The 18,774-nt window shown below is 39.0% G+C and overlaps 1 protein-coding gene across 3 annotated transcripts; it reads right to left on the bottom strand.

Annotated features, from left to right (window-relative positions):
• Nucleotides 1-3,450: 3,450 nt before the first annotated feature.
• Nucleotides 3,451-18,724, bottom strand: TIGAR (TP53 induced glycolysis regulatory phosphatase). Of its 3 annotated transcripts, none has more exons than XM_026076969.1 (6): nucleotides 18,472-18,724; nucleotides 15,001-15,038; nucleotides 12,723-12,844; nucleotides 9,040-9,117; nucleotides 6,492-6,602; nucleotides 3,451-6,058 (listed from the first exon to the last, which is right to left on the bottom strand). In XM_026076969.1, the coding sequence occupies exons 1-6, from the start codon at nucleotides 18,501-18,503 to the stop codon at nucleotides 5,603-5,605; spliced, it is 837 nt and encodes a 278-aa protein (XP_025932754.1). In that variant the 5' UTR covers nucleotides 18,504-18,724; the 3' UTR covers nucleotides 3,451-5,602. The 3 variants fall into 3 exon arrangements, with proteins under 3 accessions (XP_025932754.1, XP_025932753.1, XP_025932755.1); XM_026076968.1 differs by lacking the exon at nucleotides 18,472-18,724 and adding an exon at nucleotides 17,599-17,685; XM_026076970.1 differs by lacking the exons at nucleotides 9,040-9,117; nucleotides 18,472-18,724 and adding an exon at nucleotides 17,599-17,685.
• Nucleotides 18,725-18,774: the final 50 nt, after the last annotated feature.

The following is an 18,774-nucleotide window of genomic DNA, read 5'->3' as shown; positions in this document are numbered from 1 at the left end:
TCTTCAGTTTAATTATGGTTTGATAAACCAGCTGGCCATTACAAGGAAAGGATATCATGCTCAAGCCTGCCCCAAAACTGGTTCTGCCAGGAACTCAAGGCTGCATTCCTTTATTGATCAGTTACTGCCTACTTAAGATTTGTGTTTTTATCCTTGGGGCCTCTGGTATCATCCTGCACCTATATTCTCAAGGTCTCTGTTATTATCCTCTGCTTGTGCTCTCAGGAGCCCCACTACAAGCTTCTAATGTGCAGACAGGACACTAAGCTCACACAGGGCTTCCCACATACCAGGAAATCCTAGAGATGCCTGCAAGTGACACTAGATCTTCCTCAGTACAAGACCTACCTGGAAAGTGTTGGATTTACCATGCATGTACAGATCATCCATACAGCAGGTTTGCCATATCCAGGGATGCCATGGAAATAGCTCACATACTGTACAGTTAGTTTGCACTTACGCAGCTGCCATTTGCCTGGGATTACTATATAGCCAAAAACCTCAGGCTTATGGCCAAAGCCCTTGCAACAGGGATACATCTGGGGAAAATCTGACAAATTTCAATTCCATGCATGTGGGCTGTGGATCTGAGACAGTCTCATGAAATACCAAAAACTTGGATTCAGAATGCATCCAACTTAAATTCTGTACAAAACAGAACAAAAAGCAGTCCACTATTGCAAGGACAGAGCTATGTCCTGAAAACAAAACCAGCAGAGAACTGTGCAATGAAAGCAAATATCTTGAAACAGGGACTGACATTTTTAGACAAAGAAAATTGGTATTACCAATGCACTCTGTCGAGCTGCATATCTGACAGCTGCTAGATACTTGCAGTCCTGCTAGAAGATGGTGTTGGTGAAGCCAGAACTGAGGGAGAAGGGTGCTACCATCTGCGGAACTTTCCAATACTCTTTGTCTCTCTTTACCAAACCAAGTCTGGCCTAGTAAAGTACTGCTTACATATGATCAAGGACCTTGACAAAGAAAGTCATAACTCCTCACCTTTTGAAGCATCACTTTTTTGGGAGCAGAGCTCCAAATGAACACTTCAGCAAAAGAAAACATCAGCTTAAAAAGAAGTGGACTGAGTTTTCTCTTGGTTTTTGTGATCTCCATCGTCACCTTGCCTTCTCCTATTGCCCAACTGAGAAAGCCTGCCAGGATAGTTTTTGTTTTAATCTTCACCAGTTTAAAACATAACTTTAAAGTAAACATCGGTTCTCTCAGATCTGTCTAGAAGCCATTATATGGGCAAGCTGAGATGTTTCTAACATTTATTTCAGCATTTTATTTATTTTTACAGAGGGATTCAAAAGTAGTGTACCTTATCACTTGAAATTCTTATCATCCTGGTAGTGTGTTTAATAACTCAATTTACTTTCACAACCTCTTGGCTGTATCTTGGCAGCTGCTGCTCCTGGAAATCCACCCTGTAAGTTAGGCCTTGTCTCCTGCCGCTAATTAGAAACTGGCATTTCACAAGGACAAAAACATTCATTTCCCACTAATGAGTAACCTCTCAAATCTATATCTTTTGCTACTATTCCTAACAGAACCATCTACAACTTCAGCTCTCCTTTCCCATTATCCCAATAAACTGTAAAGAATTACTGTACAAATGTACAAAAAGAGTCAGGTTATTAAAAGTGCAAAAAGAAAGGTTGAATCTCAACATCAGTTCAAAGTCTTAAAAAGACCAGTACCATATACGGACTTAAAGGGAGAAAAAGACTACAATTAACTTCAGAAGCTTCCAAAATCACTTGTTCTTAATGCATACAGAAGAAAAAGCGTAGCTATATTAGGGCTATCTGTAGGCTCATCTAGGCCAGTATTCTGTCTCCAACAATGCCAGGAACACATATGGAGGAAAAGAATACAACAGGGCAACTGCAGAACACTCTTGATTGCTTATACTCCTTCAGCCCCTGGCAATCTATTGTTTAGGAACTTAACATGTTCTCTCTCTCACCATACATAAGTCTCATGGATCTGTCCTCTACAAATATCTAGAATTACTTTTTCAAAACACTTATTTTAGATATCAAAAGTAATAAAATTCACAATGTAACAATGCAAGGTCTTTCCTTCTAGCCTTAGACACTACCTGTAAATAGTTACTGAGCTGATATGTTTGTACCAATGAAGTATGTGTTCTAAAGTCCGTGTTCTAAAGTCCCAATTAGGAGTTTCTGGCTTACAAAATTTTCCATTGAAAAATGTTGCTTTGTCAACACAGGTGCTATTTAGGAAACTGGAATGGTTTTGTCTCTTGATATTATTCAAGGCAGACACTTAAGTACTTTCTTCCTGCCCTACTTGAGAGCTAACAGAAGATGAAAGAATTTGTTAACAATAACGTAAAGAAAACAACTGTAGGCACACAGGTTCCTTAGGATGGGTCTAAATTCTAAACACCTATAAATACATTAAAGAAGGTAAAGTGTATTGGTAGAGTCAAAGGTCCTCAAGGGAAGAGGATTACCCAAGAAAAAGCAAAGCATTTAACCAAGCATACTATTAAGTAGATGTTCCTGTAAGATATCTCATCAGCAAGAACAAAATGTAATTAAGCTGTTTGAGGGTAGGGAAGAAAAAGAGAAACCTTTTTAATCTAGGGGGAACCACAAAAGTCAGTGTGTTTGGAAACATACAACAAAAGTTAGTGACTTATGAAAGACAGTGTATTAGGTCTCTCCACTCATTTTCTAGTTGAAGAAGGCTGCACATTTTTAACATGGCTGCTTCTGCACTGAGAGGTATTACTCAGTTCTGATCCAGTGTCAACTAATGGCTGACAAAATTCAAGACATGGCAATTATGGAAAAGTTCAAGTTACTTAAAGCACCAATAGGAAAGTCTCTTGCTATATAAGTAACCTTTTTGCAATAAAGATGCACTATCAGGCACAAGCATTTTAAGAACAAAACTCCCCTCCTACTTTCTTCCATAAACTCTGTCAGTAGTCAATTAAACTTTTCTACCTTCTTTGGTTGTGATCATCAATCTAGTATTCAGGAGCCCTCTAGGAAGATGCATTTCACAAGAAGCTTCAATAGTCTGTGTAAAGCTCAAATTCCCATTTTTCCTTCTTGTGTACTCATCATAAGTTTCCTTCAAAATGTCAAGAACTATTTCTGCTATTTATGGATAACCTATGGACACTTTTAAACAGAAATCTTGAGTGATTTGTCCAGCTACCACTGTCGTATCTGTACTTTTGATTTGAAAGAGGCCCTTTTTATTTTCACAAATACAAAGTTACTGTTTGAGTGGGAATCATACATAACATCAATAATAATGTCAATGAAGTCAACTATTTGACTTCAGAAATTTTTACTTCCTAATAACATTGAAATTGAATACTTTCTTTAACAACACCTTTGTTTTGAATGAAGGCTGAAACAAAGACGACTAGAAACAAAGCCATTTTGAATAAAGCTTGGTTTTATGTTTTACAAAAAAAAACCCTTGAATTTCCCAGCATGTTCTAATATGAAGGTGCCATGTTTGCTGAAAAAGCTACCGTCATAAAACTTCATCAAGCGATACTTACACATTTATGAACTGCCTCATGTTGGGAAAGAGGAGGTATGCAAAGCTTCTAAAGAGACACAAGTGGCCTTGCCTCTATACTTTTAGAGAAGTGGAAGGAATGCAGTTGATCAACAAGTAGCAAGTTTAGCTATCAGTGCAGCAATTCAATATACATTGATTTAAATTTGCCTACCCGACTTTAAAGTACTCCAGTCCTTCACATTACGTAACGCCTTATAAGTTCAAAGCCCAGTCCCTGCTGATACCAGTTATTCAGCATCCATTTTTAGAGAATGAGCAAGTTGCTTTCCTCTCTGCGACTATTTTTGAAGAACAGTAGCAGATCATTTCACAGTCATTTGCTAGATAAACAAGCCCTGTAGTAAGTAAAAAAACATTAGGGTCCTTTCCAGGTTCTGGAGAGCACTACCTTAGAAGACTATCTTTGGTCATCACAGGACTGAACACTCCCACTTTATCCTCTCCAGTTTAGTAGTATCAGGATTGGTTAATCTACCATCTTAACAATACAAAGAACAGAAACAGACTCCCATTAAGTGTTCAAGTCAAGAGAAGTTCCCTATTGAATCACAGTTGCAGGAATGGAAGAAGCAAGGTACAGAATCTTAAACATTTCTCTTGTTAGTTTTCAACAGGGCTGCAATTAAGTACAGGTACCTGTTCAAGGAAACAATAGCAACCTCTTCTTCCTCCTCAAAATTCAAGTCACTGCTCCAAGGCAAGGAAGCTAAGTTGTCTGAAGTGCACAGGACAGTGCAGTTAGAAAAAATCCAATCAAATAGTTAATTAGTTAATTTGGTACAGTTGCAAGCAATTTAAGTATGTCCTTAATATTTTAACATTTGTGGTTCTTCCAAGTAGAGTCAGGAAAGCACTGATCCATACTTAGCCTTTTGTGAGTAAAAGGTACTCTTTCATTTTAACCAAATGGCCTGTATTTTTTCAGAAAAAACAGAAACTGTATGAGCTGGGCAAGGCTTTGTAGAGTGATATTAACAGATTTTTTTTGCCTCAAAGGAAGTAGAGATGAAATGGAGCTCTATATAGGAGCCTTTAATAATTTTATTTACAGGCTTAAAATATGTAAATGAAGAAAGTGTATTTGGAGATTATAAATAACACAAATCAGATAAGCATACACAGTAACACTACAAACACCCCAGCGGGGAAGGAAAACAGTACTAACAATAACTATAAGCAATCATCAAGCAATCAAACTTGCCTATATCCTCAGATTATACTCTCCCATAAATGTATGATTGCAATTAACAGGATTTTAGGTGGGTACAATTTACCATACTGATAAGATTACTTTTCAAAATGGAGACTTGTTTCAGCTATGTGCGCATTAGGTTCCTCATCCCGCTTAAAAATAAATACTTTGTTTGTACAGTGCTTTTTAGCAGAGGTCTCAACACTTACAGAATTTCTTACAAAACACTCCCGTGAGGTAAGTTTATACGATCATCCCCATTTTACAGAAGGAAAAGTGATTTGCCCAGGGTCTCACAGCTTTAGTAGCAGAGTTAGGAATATATCCCCTCTCCCTGCACGAAACTTCTCTCACTAGACAATGTTCTTTTTCAAGTTATACTATTGCATTCAAAAAAGTTGTTTTAAAACATGTGTTTATTATTACATTATAGCACTTTGTAATGAAACAAGAATATGGTACACCTCATCTTTCAAGTACCAGTCTCCCCCACTCCTGTGCCCCAATTCTTATAACTGGAGATAACCAAAAGAATTATGGGCTAATGGTAAGAACTTTTTAAAACTATGCACTGCAGGAACATGTATGCAAGTGACTGAGCAGAAGTATTATGTTTCTGTTCATAAAGAACATTTGTGTTATTTCTCCAGTGTCAACTTATAGCAGGTACCAGGACCATGCAAATTGCATGTTATTTTAAGGTGGTAAATAGTAGCAGTTCTTCAATTTTGCAGTGTAGTACCAATAACTTCAGTCAATCCCATTAATTACTAAGTTTTCCCAAGCTTGTATGATTATGATCTAAAATCACTTCCCCTCTAAAGACTCTTAAAACATTTTTGGAGCTACACATTCAGCACTCACACCCACTAAATGAGAGTCTTGATTAAGACAAACACAGTTGATTTCAGGCCTTAATATATTTTCATTATCAAGTTTTATAATGAAGTGACTAACTCCTGTATTGGGACTCACAGAGGACAACTGAGACTTTGTTAAAGTTGTTGGCAAAGTACACTTGAGGTCTGAAACAAAATAGCCAATCCAGTTTCTCATGTACGCCCCATGACTCACCACTAATATATTGGCATCTAATAGTTTAGAAGCTCCACCGTTAGAGTTAAGTTCTGGTTCACTGCAATGGTTTGTCCAAGGGAAAACCAACTTTACTTCAGATGTTCCCAAGCTGTTGCTTGCTGCACTATGCATCTCTTGTTCTTTCTGTCCCGCTTCAACAGCTAGCTGACACAGAAATTCAAAGAAATCCCTTGCACGTTCTCTCACCTAAAGGGAAAGGTCAGAAGATCATATTGTGAAGACTAAGATTTCAGCTTTCAAAAAACAAACATAACTACTTCAGTTAGAAGATAAATATTTTATCTGAAACAAATCTCAAATCAGTGGTAAACTACTTGATGGTGTGAACATTATAAGAGAACTTTTCTGCCCTTCAAATTCAAGGGTAAGAGTAATTGCCATTATCCTTCAGCCAATGAGAGCTTCATGAGGAATCAATCTCAGAAACAATATTTTAGCTCTAAAGAGGTTCCCTACTTGGCAGCCACTGCAATCAAGTCAAGTGATTCTTTTATCCTGGAAAAATAACTACCTTTGGTCGGACTAAACTTTCAATAAAGATGTTCCTAAATAAGCAATAGCTATATCTGCACTGATGAAATGGCCTGGAAACTGGGACACAAATAAATAAATACCATACTTCATTCAGTGTTTCTCCTCCAGAAGGCGTGAATGAAGGACACTGTTCTCCAGCAGCCTTTGCCATTGCCTTCAGGTCAGTCAAAGGCCTTCCTTCTGCAACACCATACTTCTATAAGAGGCAAGTTACAGAGACAGGGTTTAGCCAGATATATCAAGCCTCCAGTTCCACTTTCAATGCAAACATCTTTTAAAAGATTTGTTTTCTTGGATGCTTATTCATAATGTGCAGGCTTAACTAGTTTTCACATTTTATCCCATTGTTCCAAGGGGAGGCAGCAGGAATGTGTCTTTATATCTGCAATTTAAGTTTAAAAAATATATATGTTAGGTAGAGAAATATATTAAGAGCAGCATCTCATTTAAAGGGCTAACATTCAAAAAATTACCTCAGGCCTGATCTTTGACTAGATATTTTTTCCTATATACCTGACACTCAGTATAGAAAATTCAAGTGTTTTTGTAACTAAGGCTACATTGCAAACATCTCTGTATGTAAACCTTCACAGGATGATAAGCTCCATTTACTTTTCAGCTGTAGAAAGACAACAGGGAATTTTTTTTTCAAAAGTAACATTTTCTCTATGGACCTTCTGAAAAGTCTCTACAACAGAGAATGAGTCCATTTAAAAATTAGAGTGGTTTAAAAGGAAGGAAAAACCAGCAAGTAGTCCATCTATTAAAAATAAACAATAGCCTCCCCTCTTTTGGGGGGGGGGGGGGCAGGAGGAAACCTTACATTATTGCTGTGGACTGTGGTGGTGGTGGTGTGTGTGTGGGAGAAGCTTTAAAGAACATATGCTAATGGTGTCTGGGAACAGGCGATTAACTATTTTCAATGATATGCTTGTTCCTGAGACAGAACCCCCTCATGCAAGGCTCATACCTGAAACAGTAGTAACAAACAATATATACAAACTATGCATTCTAGAAAAACTAGAAGTCACATTAAAAAAGATAATTTTTATGGTCTCTAATGTATTTTAGAAGATAGATACACTTGGATATGTATTACCATTTTTGACCTTGAAGATCTTTCCAAGGCATCTCTTTTAACAGTGGCATAACAGATTAATACTCTTACCACTGCAGTACTGCTAATAGATGAAAGGTGTATTCAAGTGGAAAGCTTCTTGGAAAGTCTGAAGACAGTGACAATGCTGCAGTATTTTTAAGAAAGTAAGGAGTAATACTGTACTATCAAACCCTCAGTTATGCACAACCCAGCAATCCAGGTGTTTATGACTAGGATACTCACATGATCATTACTGAGACTTTCCTGATTTCTATGCTGTGGATATGCAATTAGCTGCCATACTGATTAATTTATTACAGCCCTCAGAATTTAAACAGACTGAAATACATTTGTTTCAGCATCTTGATCACTTCCTCTAAAGCAAAAATTTGGCAATTTAAGAACACAAAAAGTGAAGAAATAAGTGCTCTGAAACTGCTGAAAAGGAAATCCTATACTCAAAGATTTTTCCAGACTCTCCTCATGAAGGCAAGGCATGAGAGAATAGAGCTCTCTTAAAAGGACCACCAACATATGCTCTTTTAAAGTACTTAGCTTCTTTTCATGCAATTCAAGCTTAATTCCAGTTATAAAGAGCAGTGCCTCACAATCTGGTGTGCAGAGAGTGTATATGCATTTCTACACATCCATACAAACACCATGAAGGAGAAAAAATGCAGAAGAGTCTTAAAGTTGAGGTTAGTCTATAAAACTCTAATATGGCCCATAATATTTCCAAAGACATCAGGTTGTGAAGCAATTAAAGATGATTGGGAGGCATGTGTCTGATTTCAGAGGGTGAACTGGAATTTCCAACAGAACTTCAAGAGGGTCAAAATGTGAAATGCTACAATCATTTTCTGTTCTTTAAACTTTCATTTGCCTGCTAGCAATCTGCCATCCCACTTTTGGCTTTGCAGTATTTTCTTATTTAAAATTCAGCTATCAATGTAATATCTGAAGGGTGAATGATATTAGCAGAAACAGCCAGCATTGAGTTTATTCTGATCAAAACAGTTAAAAACAGACAGGAGGTACAATTATGTTTTTTATTATGCAAAGAGGTTATTCAGGAAGACAGATTGTTCCATCATGACTAGAAAGTTTTCCATTAGTCTTTGTACTAATGGAAAGGTATAAACAGCTAAAAAGCCAAGATCAAGTTGTGCCATCAAGGCAAGCAAAGACAGACAAAGGGAGCATCTTTACCATTTTATACATGTGTTTAGAAAACATAACTAATCTTTTGATTAAATTTAAGATAATTACTTCTACACATAAACCTTGTCTTACATAAATCCTTAGAGCATCACAGTTATACCACTATCACTAAACATTGCCTTTGCTTCAACATTCTGCACCCAGGCAAACAACTTTAGTACCTCATGTAAAGAGTTCAGTTCTTAGTAATTAAAAACACATCAAACGGTGCTCCCCACTGTTAAACCAACTTTTTAATAAACCAGGGATCCATCAGCAGTAAGTTACATTTTCAAAATGTTCATTATTAAAAACAAATTCTTATGGCACTTACTCTCTCTCGAAGTCTTGCATCATACTTTATTTCCAAATCTTTGCCAAACTTATTTTTTCCTATAATTGTGGCAGCAGTCTAAAAAGTGAATATACAGTCACATCAATGAACTGTTTTCTCATGGGACAGCTATACCACCTTAAAACCACAACCAACGTGACTTACACTAGTAGTACCCAACAAACCAATACACAAGATAAAAATCCTTCCATCTACTAGTGTCTGTCAAAATTGCACATATGGCCGTGTCAGGCCATAAAAGGTAGAAAAGCTGCAATCTCCCATAAGTTCTTTCATAATTCAAAGTCCACAACTACTGGAGACACTTAGCACCCATGAAAGGTAGGCAGCAAAATACAGATCAGCTACAGGACTTACTAGGATAAAATGCAACATCTTTTCTTGAGTATACTGTCACTCAGAAAAGAATGTGTCAGCATGATCTCTTATGTGTAGTGTGTGGGTTAAAGACTCACAAGCAGTACATTCCTAAAAACTGATCAGTTACTCTGGCTGCCAAAACATAGCATCTAACAAATCAAATTACCTTCTGGCAAGTGGCTACTTATTATACCTCTGAAATCAAATACTCTTGAAGCAGTTCGAGGCAGGAGGATGTTTGTCAGCAACATATAAAGTGTCAGCCTTGCTGTTGGGAGGGAGACATGTATTGGATGAAATACTTGGGAAAAAAAAAAATCCAGGTCACTTTGTTTACCCGGCTTTTGATGAACACAGCATGGCCAAAAAGAGACAGAGGAAAACTCAAAGGGCTTAGTTTGCTTTTAACAATAGTCTAGATGTCTCGAGTTTTTTTCCTATACAGCTTTTTTTCTTCCAAGGAAGCATATGACTGGGGGGGCAGGGAGTGAGGGGAAGGAAGGAAGTTAGTAAAGGCAACTGACCAAGAGGAAATTCTGATACCATTCTGGAAAAAGTATTAGTTAACACAGACTAGTGAGTTGGATACTAGACAGCTGTCTGGCTGTCACAGCCAACAATGGGAACTGAAGGAGGACTAACCTGCTCCATATTTTGTGGAACATATGAGCAGAAGGCCATACTGCACTCGCATGCAGTTTTGACTGATAATACCAGCTAGAAGTCTAAATGTCCATGTCCACTCAAATCTACATTCAAAAAACTCATTTTGAAAATTCTCCTTGGATTCTGGCAAAGAATAATAAGCTTTGATGTACTAAACTGGATTTTATGATGTATTTAACGTATTGCCTACAAAAGATTATGTTGCAACTTTAAGTATCTGTCATAGAATAATGTCAAAATTCAGACAAGCTTGAGTCAATTTCCTTGTATATATGAATAGTATAGTTAATTGTACGAATACATCCTGCAATTTCTCCAGGACTAAGATCTTATTCAGTACAGACAATAGACTACATTCACTTACTGAGCATTACAGTTCAGAGTATGAACTGTAGACACTGAACAGGAAGGCTCATGCCCCATTTATAGCGCTGTAACCAAAACCTGCTCTGAGGAAGAGATGAACTTCCTCTAGCCTTTCCTACACTATTTGTTAGTAGAATATCAGCATGCTTCAGAAACATTACTGAATTTGCACAGTATTACAATGACAGAAGGGATATTATCCCCATTTTGCACATGGAAAAGGCCCAGAGCTTCTCTTACTCTTTTCAGGGTCCAACTTGTTCCAGTCCTGAACCTATCTTCTCTACTGCAGAGTTTGTGTCTTAACAGCACAGTCATCACACAGTAAGTCTCATTTTCCCCTGCAGATTTTGGTGTTAAGAGTTACGTTCTGTTCACATCAAATCCCAGCTTGCTTGACAAGTTGCCTTCTATTTTTCATTCCAGGTCTGTCTGCACTCTTCTATACTGCTGATTTTTGAAGCTAGTCTTCAACCCCTCCCCTTCTAGGCTTATTCTCTCAAACAGGCTCCCCTGTCTAGCCTGTCTCTTCATTTGCTCTACATGCTCACTTTGTATTTCCTTCATCTCTTGGAATTTTTGCCCAGCTAGTCCAATTCTCTTCACATAATCTTCATTTTCTCCTGACCCGCTCAGACTTGAATGCTTAGCTGCCAGCCATGGGCAGTAGCCAGAGGACCATGCACCTCTCCTGGTTTCAGAGACCAGTGCACACCTTGACTACAGCAGATAGAAGAGACAATGCAAGAAAAACTGAACTTCACCACTAACAATTTCTTTAACAACTTTTGTTTTCTCTTTTGCAAGGCAACTTGTACACTCCTTTCATACTAGAGCTATGAAGTGACAGTATGGTAAAGGACACTCTTCATAAATTTGCAGCTGCCAAAAAAGGGAGTATCTAAGCAAGTGCAAACTGCAGCTTTACACATCTTTGGAAAGACTCAGCAAAGTTTGGATAGCTCTTCAAAAGAATGGTAAAACATTTCCACATGCTTCTCAGGGAAAAGGCTGTCTCTAATATATAGAACAAAAATATATATATCAACCTTACTCTGAAATGGCTGAGCATTTCAAAAAGTTACCCCTTAGGCAGGCACATAGCACAGAAAGTCTTAAGAACATTAAAAAACAGTATTAAACTTGTAAAACATAATTACTGCCATTCACACACTTAACTGCCTAACAAGTCACTTCCTTTATTATTGCATTGCAAGACTCAGAACCATAAGACACTGTCTAAAGAAGATAGGCTTGCTTATAGACTGTGTATCCTGTGCTTCCTCTCCTTCTCTAGTTCGCTTTTCGGCCTAAATTGTGCTGCTACAGCAGTTTATGGGACTGTGCTGCAAAACGGATCAGCAAGATAATGTGTTAAAAAGAAAGATTTTAACTTAGATTTTGTTGATCTGGTTTGCAACAAGGCTTCACAGACTTTTGTAGCAGCACAACTGAGGGAAAAGCAAGAAGCAAGCAGGGCTACTGAGAATTTCCTCATAGTTTCAATCATGTGAAACCTACATGTCTCCTGAAACCACAGCATCAGTAACAGAAGACAAATATTTAAGGAGAGGGCTTCCACAGGAGATGTGACCTTCCTATAACAGCCGATCTATGTCTCTCCATTTAATAGTTTTGTTTCCCTAAATTTTTTGATCATTTTGTAATCTTGCACACAAAATCACACATAACCCCACTCAGTAATCAGCACCATTTCCTCTTTAATTAAATTATTGAAATATTGCATCAAGGTGAAGGGTATGCTATTACATTCAGTCCTGCCAAAATCTGCCTTTTCCACATATTCACTGATCCTTGCACTGACTTTACAGCAAAACTTGATCTTGCTTATACTGGCCTGCATTCTTCAAAAGAACACAGCATGCAGCCACAGTGAACAGCTATACCACAGCCAATTTGTTTTGATTCTTTAAAGAAAAACTGACTTAGGCCTATGTTACATGTGAGTCCTCATTACTACTTTTAGCAAGAACCTATGCATATATAAAATAATGGCAGACTAAAAGACTAACACTGCATGACATCCAAAAAAGCAAGTCAGCCTTCATCACTTCCTAACTCAGCTGTTTGCTTTAAAGTTTCCTTGCTCAGAGGTCTTCTTGAATTCTACCCAAGTCCAACTTTAGTTTTAAATCCATCAAAATTGCTTTTGGCTTTCCTTCACTGTAATATTTTTGCACCATCAATAGCAAATAAATGCAAAATACTGAAGCTAATATTTACATCCAATCACCTCAAGAAGCACTTGCCTGCTTTGCTCGAAGGAGGTCACTTGAAAAGACATGGGTAAACTTCACATTACTGAGAAATACACCAGCAGCATCTGCTTGTCTGAAACCAATATCAGAGAGGGGCTCATCCACTCCTTGACCTGCAAAATAAAAACCCATCAACATTAAGACATGCAAATTTTAGATAATTTACCAGCTGAGCAAGCATGATAGCAATAGAAAATCTGCTCAGCAATAATAAAGTCCTTTTCTTTCAGTAGACCCAAGTATTAGTAAAAATGACTGCTCCTCTGGTTTTCCCTGAACTCAATCACACAAATTGAGTGAAAACAGGGCACACAGGCTAGGAAATCAGAAAGATTATTATTGATTTTATTTATATTAACGTATGTATTTCCAAAAGTTAATCATAATACAGAGGCCTTCATTTTCTACATGTGAGTAGTCATTTTAAATCACTTGTCCTTTTTAGAATAGTCTCTGGCAGGCTTCCTGCTAAAGGAGTCTCACAGTTGAAAAAAAAATCAAACTCAAAGAAATTTGTTGATTATAATAAGAAAAAACAAACAGACAATACAATTGAGATGTCGTTTATACTAAAATGCACACAGGAAGAAACATGCACATCAGGAGAGGCAAGCCCTAACAAACATGAAATGCCTGTTCCTCCCCACTGCCTAACATTGACAATGCCTTAAAGGAATGAGTCAACAAGAAGGGATTCTGTATAATGGGGGGGGGAAAAAAAAAAAAACAGCAAATACTCTTTGTTTCACAACAATTTTATAGTTGATGTAAACACAGTCTGTTACAGTCTCTTCCTCTCTGCTACTCCTCTACTTCTTACATTGACACTAATGCTCACACAAGTGAGTATAGCAAATACTTGCTCATAGCAAGTAAGTATAGCAAATCTAGCTGAAAAGTAACCCTTCAAAACACTGTTTTCAGACAGAGCAGACTGGAACTAACTCATCATAGAGCTCTTGGGCAATGCTGAGAAAAGCAGCATTATAGCAATCCAGCTTTAATGGCATAAAGGTTTGGTCCTGTCACAGCTTCAGAGAATCTGTAAGAGAACCAAGAATTGTGGTGGAGTGACAAATGTGTAACAAATGGCTTTGTCCACACTTTTATCAAATATTTTATTTCTGTAGGAAGCCAAAGCAGAGTATGCACTTCCCATCATATCCAGACAACAACAAAAACAATTTTCACCAAGAAAATAAACAATTGATTATTTATAAGCTTACAGTAGCATGAGATAGGACATCAGAAGTCCAGGAGTTGGGGGGTAAGAGGGGGACAGAAGCCTACTACATATCATCTGACACACAGGAGTAGCAATTACAAAGACACTATTAGTACTTTTAAGAACATGAAGCTTTATTCTCTTTATTATGAACACAAAGGCCATGCAGCAAGAACTGTAAGTTGTAATGTCAAAACAAAGGTAGGAAAATCTAGAAGCACAATTCTTCCTCACAGCCTGTAGCATTGCATACAATTTATTTTATTCTGAGCACAATCTCATTAGGTTCCTTGCAGCTGTGAGACTCAGTATTCCTGAAGACACCCAAACAGCTCAGATTTTTTAGTTCTGGGTGTACAAAGTCAGCAATCACTATGGAAAAGCCTGGCTTAAGTTTTGTTTACAGACAGTCTTTACAGAAAGAACTGGGATTGATTAATTCAAGCACTTAATCTTCACTTTTCACACTTCCTTGCTCTACTTTATACTTTTCTGCAAGGGAGAGATTACCTTCTCACAGCAACAACCTCCTTTACAACATGACTGTCATTCATCCCTCTGCAGCTCCCTACCAACTCTGGTCATCGAATACACATGCACCTGGTTTGTTCTTTGCCAGAGCTGCACCACTCCCACTTCTCATCTGAAACCCAGAACCCCTTTTCCCAGGCTTGATACAAACTGCTAAGACTTAACATAGTGCTGTGTGTTATTCTGGCATCCTTAATAACAGGTGCTGCTATAGTTTTATTTGATTACAGATAGCTTTTTTTCCTGTTTGGAAAAAGGAAGTGTTCTAACACTCCTGAAAGTACCAGAAGCACACCACTATTTCTAGACACTTTGAGGAGACTGGCTTATTAGAATCATAGTTCACTACAGTTATCAAGCTAATGTACTGACCTGCAAATAAGGTCTCTTAAGGTATACATTATTATTCAGTAATAATATTAAATATGTTAACACTTGATTATGGGAGTTCTCATTTTTCAGGGAAACATAGTTTTACCCTTCTAACAAGCTAGTAGCATGACTGATACTAACCTTGCAGTATCTTGTCTTTGTTGTATCTTGTTTCCGCACTGAAAGAGATTACAGACAAAAACAAAAAAAAAACAAAACCAAGAAACTTCACTCATCGTAATTTTAGTCCAAGTTCAAAAAGATTATTATAGTAGATACAAACAAAAGATGGCAGAGTCAGAATATGAAAAATGAGAGTACAGTATAGCCTCTTTTCAAAAAGACATATTTGAAGATCTCACAAGAAAATAAAAGTATTTTCAAGCTGTCAATCCCAATCATGTCTTCAATATTTACTAACACAAACGAATCTGAAACAGAAGGAAGTAATTGCTTAAATTAATAGTAAATGAAGCAAAAATTATCTATTAGAACAACTAATCCATGTTGGAGGGAGGGAAGAAAAAGGAAGAATCTAGAGTCCTCTATGCTTTAAAAGGGAGCCAATATGAGAGATTAAAGATACAGCAGCAGAGCTGATTGCAAACCCTGAACTAGCACAGCTTAAGACAACAGAACTATAAACTACTAGAATAAACACCACTTTCTTTGGGAAATAAAATACTCTGTCTTGAAAACCATAATCGAGAGTACTTCAAGAGAAGAGCAACTAAAACAATTTGCAGATGTATCTAATGAGGGAAAATTTAACAACTAAATTTGACAAGAATAAAGTTCGAATACTGACTTCACTGAGACTGCTCATGTGAGTCAAGTGTCACCTCCCTGAGTTTCTGCAGTAGAAAGGCCAAACTTGTTGCTTGCTTTTTAAGTGGAGAGCTATCAACACTGCTGGACAGAAGTCCGCAAGATGAGCCCCAATTAGAAAACTGAAGACAGAAAGAGAAAACACTATTTTGGAATGCTTCAAACTCCTTCCTGAATAGCATACAGCAATTTACTTTTCAGCCTCTGCCCACGTCTTGAACAGCTACTTCCATCTTCCTGAGGAAAATACAGCAGTCTGGATGGAGTCTATCCTACAGGTAATCAATCGGGGTGGAGGGAGGAATGTGCAGTTTTCCAAGTAGCACTAGTATTGACTAACATACACAAGCACAGTCTAAGTTACCACATTTGATGGAACTCCTATCCATTTTCTATCGAATGAATTTTGGAGCTTTCTGAAGTGTCTGTGGAAGTCCCATTTGAAGATTTCAAATCTAACAAATTATTTCAGCCTCTTATGTTTCCTAGCTGATCTAAAAGTAAGGCTGCAACTAGAACAGCAAGTCACCAAATTCAGGTCTTTAAGGGAATTCAGAAGCAATTCCTAACACAAGGAAAATCAGAAAATAGAAATCACTGTTTCAGTGATACTAATCAAGCATCAATATTCCTGCTATCAATTGCAGGAAGCCGGAGCTGGCGTTTGTTTACCCATATACGTATGTTTCCAGCAGAGAAAGCTGACTGAAGATCTTTGTCAATATCCACTGTATCTTTAAAGAAAAAAAACTAACCACATACATTTTAAAGAAGTCATAGATGTCAGTGCTTGCTTTTAACATTTCACAGTAGAAATTACCATTCCTAAATGAACTCTTCACCCCACCGGAGTGCTTTTAGCAGGGGAAAGGTCTTATGACCAATTACTTAAGAGTCCACAAATAGCTCCTCCTAATTTTATGTATAACACTGTACTTCAATCAATATTGAACTATACTGATATAGTTAGACTTGATAGTGAACTAAGATACACTAGAACAACTCATCTACCTACTAAGATCTAGTAACACCAGAGGCAACTAAAAAGGCCCGCCAGGTCAAATATTTTCCTGACCAAATTGAAGTCAGGCAAAAATATCATTAAGGCACACAGTGTTGGTTTTATACTTTCTTCAAGAGTCAAACATTTATTTTAGCTATTACGATAGCTGTGAAACTAGCATGGCATCTTCACTTATTCCATTTGACTTTTAGAAAAACTGTGTGCCTTTAGATCATTAAAGAGGCGAGCACTTTACAGAGCGAGTTAAATGGCTGAGCAAGAAGATCTCCAACACAGACAAAGGCCTTTGAATTACTGAACGTGTTTTTGATTCAGCTGGATTATCTTCTAAATGAGAAAATTCCAGAGGAGATAACACAGCCCGTGGAAAGCACTGCAAAGGTTGTATCCTGTGCAGGGACGAGATCACTGTGAGCGCTTCCTCAGGCATTCAGATTTTTTTCCACTTTGAGAGTTAAGACAGAAGCATCTAACGGAAACCCTCCCCAACTGGCTCAGGCTACTGTAAGTGACACAGGACCGCTGCCGGAGATGGACCCCCCTGAGCTCCAGCCTCATGCAGAGCAGCCGTCGCCCCTAGGCTCCCGCACGCCTGGGCACGGCTCGGGCGCCACGTTCCCAGCCGCAGCTTTTCGCGGTCGCTATAGCCAGGGCAACGTCCGAGCGAGCCAAGGGCAGATGGCACCCCGGAGAGCCCGCGCGCCCGGCTCCATCACCGCCCCAGCTGCTTCACCAGGTCGCGGGGGGCCGCAGGCCCCGCTGACGCCACCGACCCGGGCCAGCCTCCAAATCGCGGGGGAGGGGCAAGCGGGGGAATGGCAAAGGTTCCCCACGGTGCTACAGGACGCCCCCACGGGAAGAGGCTTCGGGGCACCCGCAGTACTCACTGCCGCACGACAGTCAGCCCGAAGCACGCCATGGCACGGAGAAGCACCCACGTCCCGCACCCACACGCGCGCCAGCGCGCCCGCCGGCTTCTCGTGCCTGCACTGCGGCGCCCCACCCCCCGTCTCCGTTCGCCTATTGGCCCCTCCGTGCCAGGTGACGTCACCGCCTCTGCCCGGCCCGCGGGCCTTCGGCGGCTGCGCGCGTGCCCGGTCACTGGCCGTGCTCCTCCTCCCCTACCCAGGCAGTTCGGTCCTGCGCTACTTCCCCGACGCCGCGCAGTCGCCCCAGCAGCCCCCTCCGGGAGAGGGGGGAGGAGAAATAGGTAGGACCACCCTACTCACTAGCCCTCCGATTTATGCTGGTTTAAGGCGACTGCGTGAGTGCAGCTTGACGCCTAGCTGAATGCAAAAGAGCCCTGTTAGAGGGCATCCTCTTCAGAACAGACTTACAATCCCTCTTCCCCCATCCTGTGGCCAACTGTGCACAAGGCTTACACGCGGCATGAAAAAGGATCAGGCACAGCAACAGGTCACTAGGTATACTGGGTAAAGGCACTCCAGTGAAACAAATCCTTGAGTCATCTGTTCAGTATTCCGTGTTTTATAAGTGATACACATAACTTACCATGTTTACAAAACTTTCATTGGTACACATGGAAAAAAATGGTTAGTAATATTTGTGGAAAACTCATTTCCAGTGTAAAAGTGTTTGATTTGTTTCACAGAGAAAGCTCCAGTTTGTTTAATGCCAAGTGCTTGCTTCAGCTGCAAAAACACTTTGTGTAAGAACTTCTTTTGCATCAAAACCGCACTGCAACCATTCCAAAAGATCATCACAACGACAAGCAGATGCTTAGACACACAATTACTTGCCTGCTTTCCTGAACGATGGTTTTTTTCCACATTAAATATGTTTGAGGCTGCAGCACATGGATTCATTATCTTCATATTTGGCAGAAAGTGTGGGACAGATGCAGCTTGATAACATGTTTGGCGGAAGTGTGTGTGCTGGGGGAAATCTAGCTTTATGTGGCTGCAAATACATCATCTAATGCAGGTATGTGCATTGCACCAATCAACCCTAACCCCCCCCCCCACGTGTTTAGAATATTCATTTTTAAAAATTGAAGATTTTGCTCAGCAGTTACCACCATTCTTGGAAAATAATAGAGAAGA

The sequence above is a fragment of the Apteryx rowi genome, unplaced genomic scaffold, assembly GCF_003343035.1.
Source record: "Apteryx rowi isolate R43461 unplaced genomic scaffold, aptRow1 scaffold_445, whole genome shotgun sequence".
In the NCBI taxonomy this organism is placed as follows: Eukaryota; Metazoa; Chordata; class Aves; order Apterygiformes; family Apterygidae; genus Apteryx; species Apteryx rowi.
This window is presented reverse-complemented; position numbering and strand designations above follow the sequence as displayed.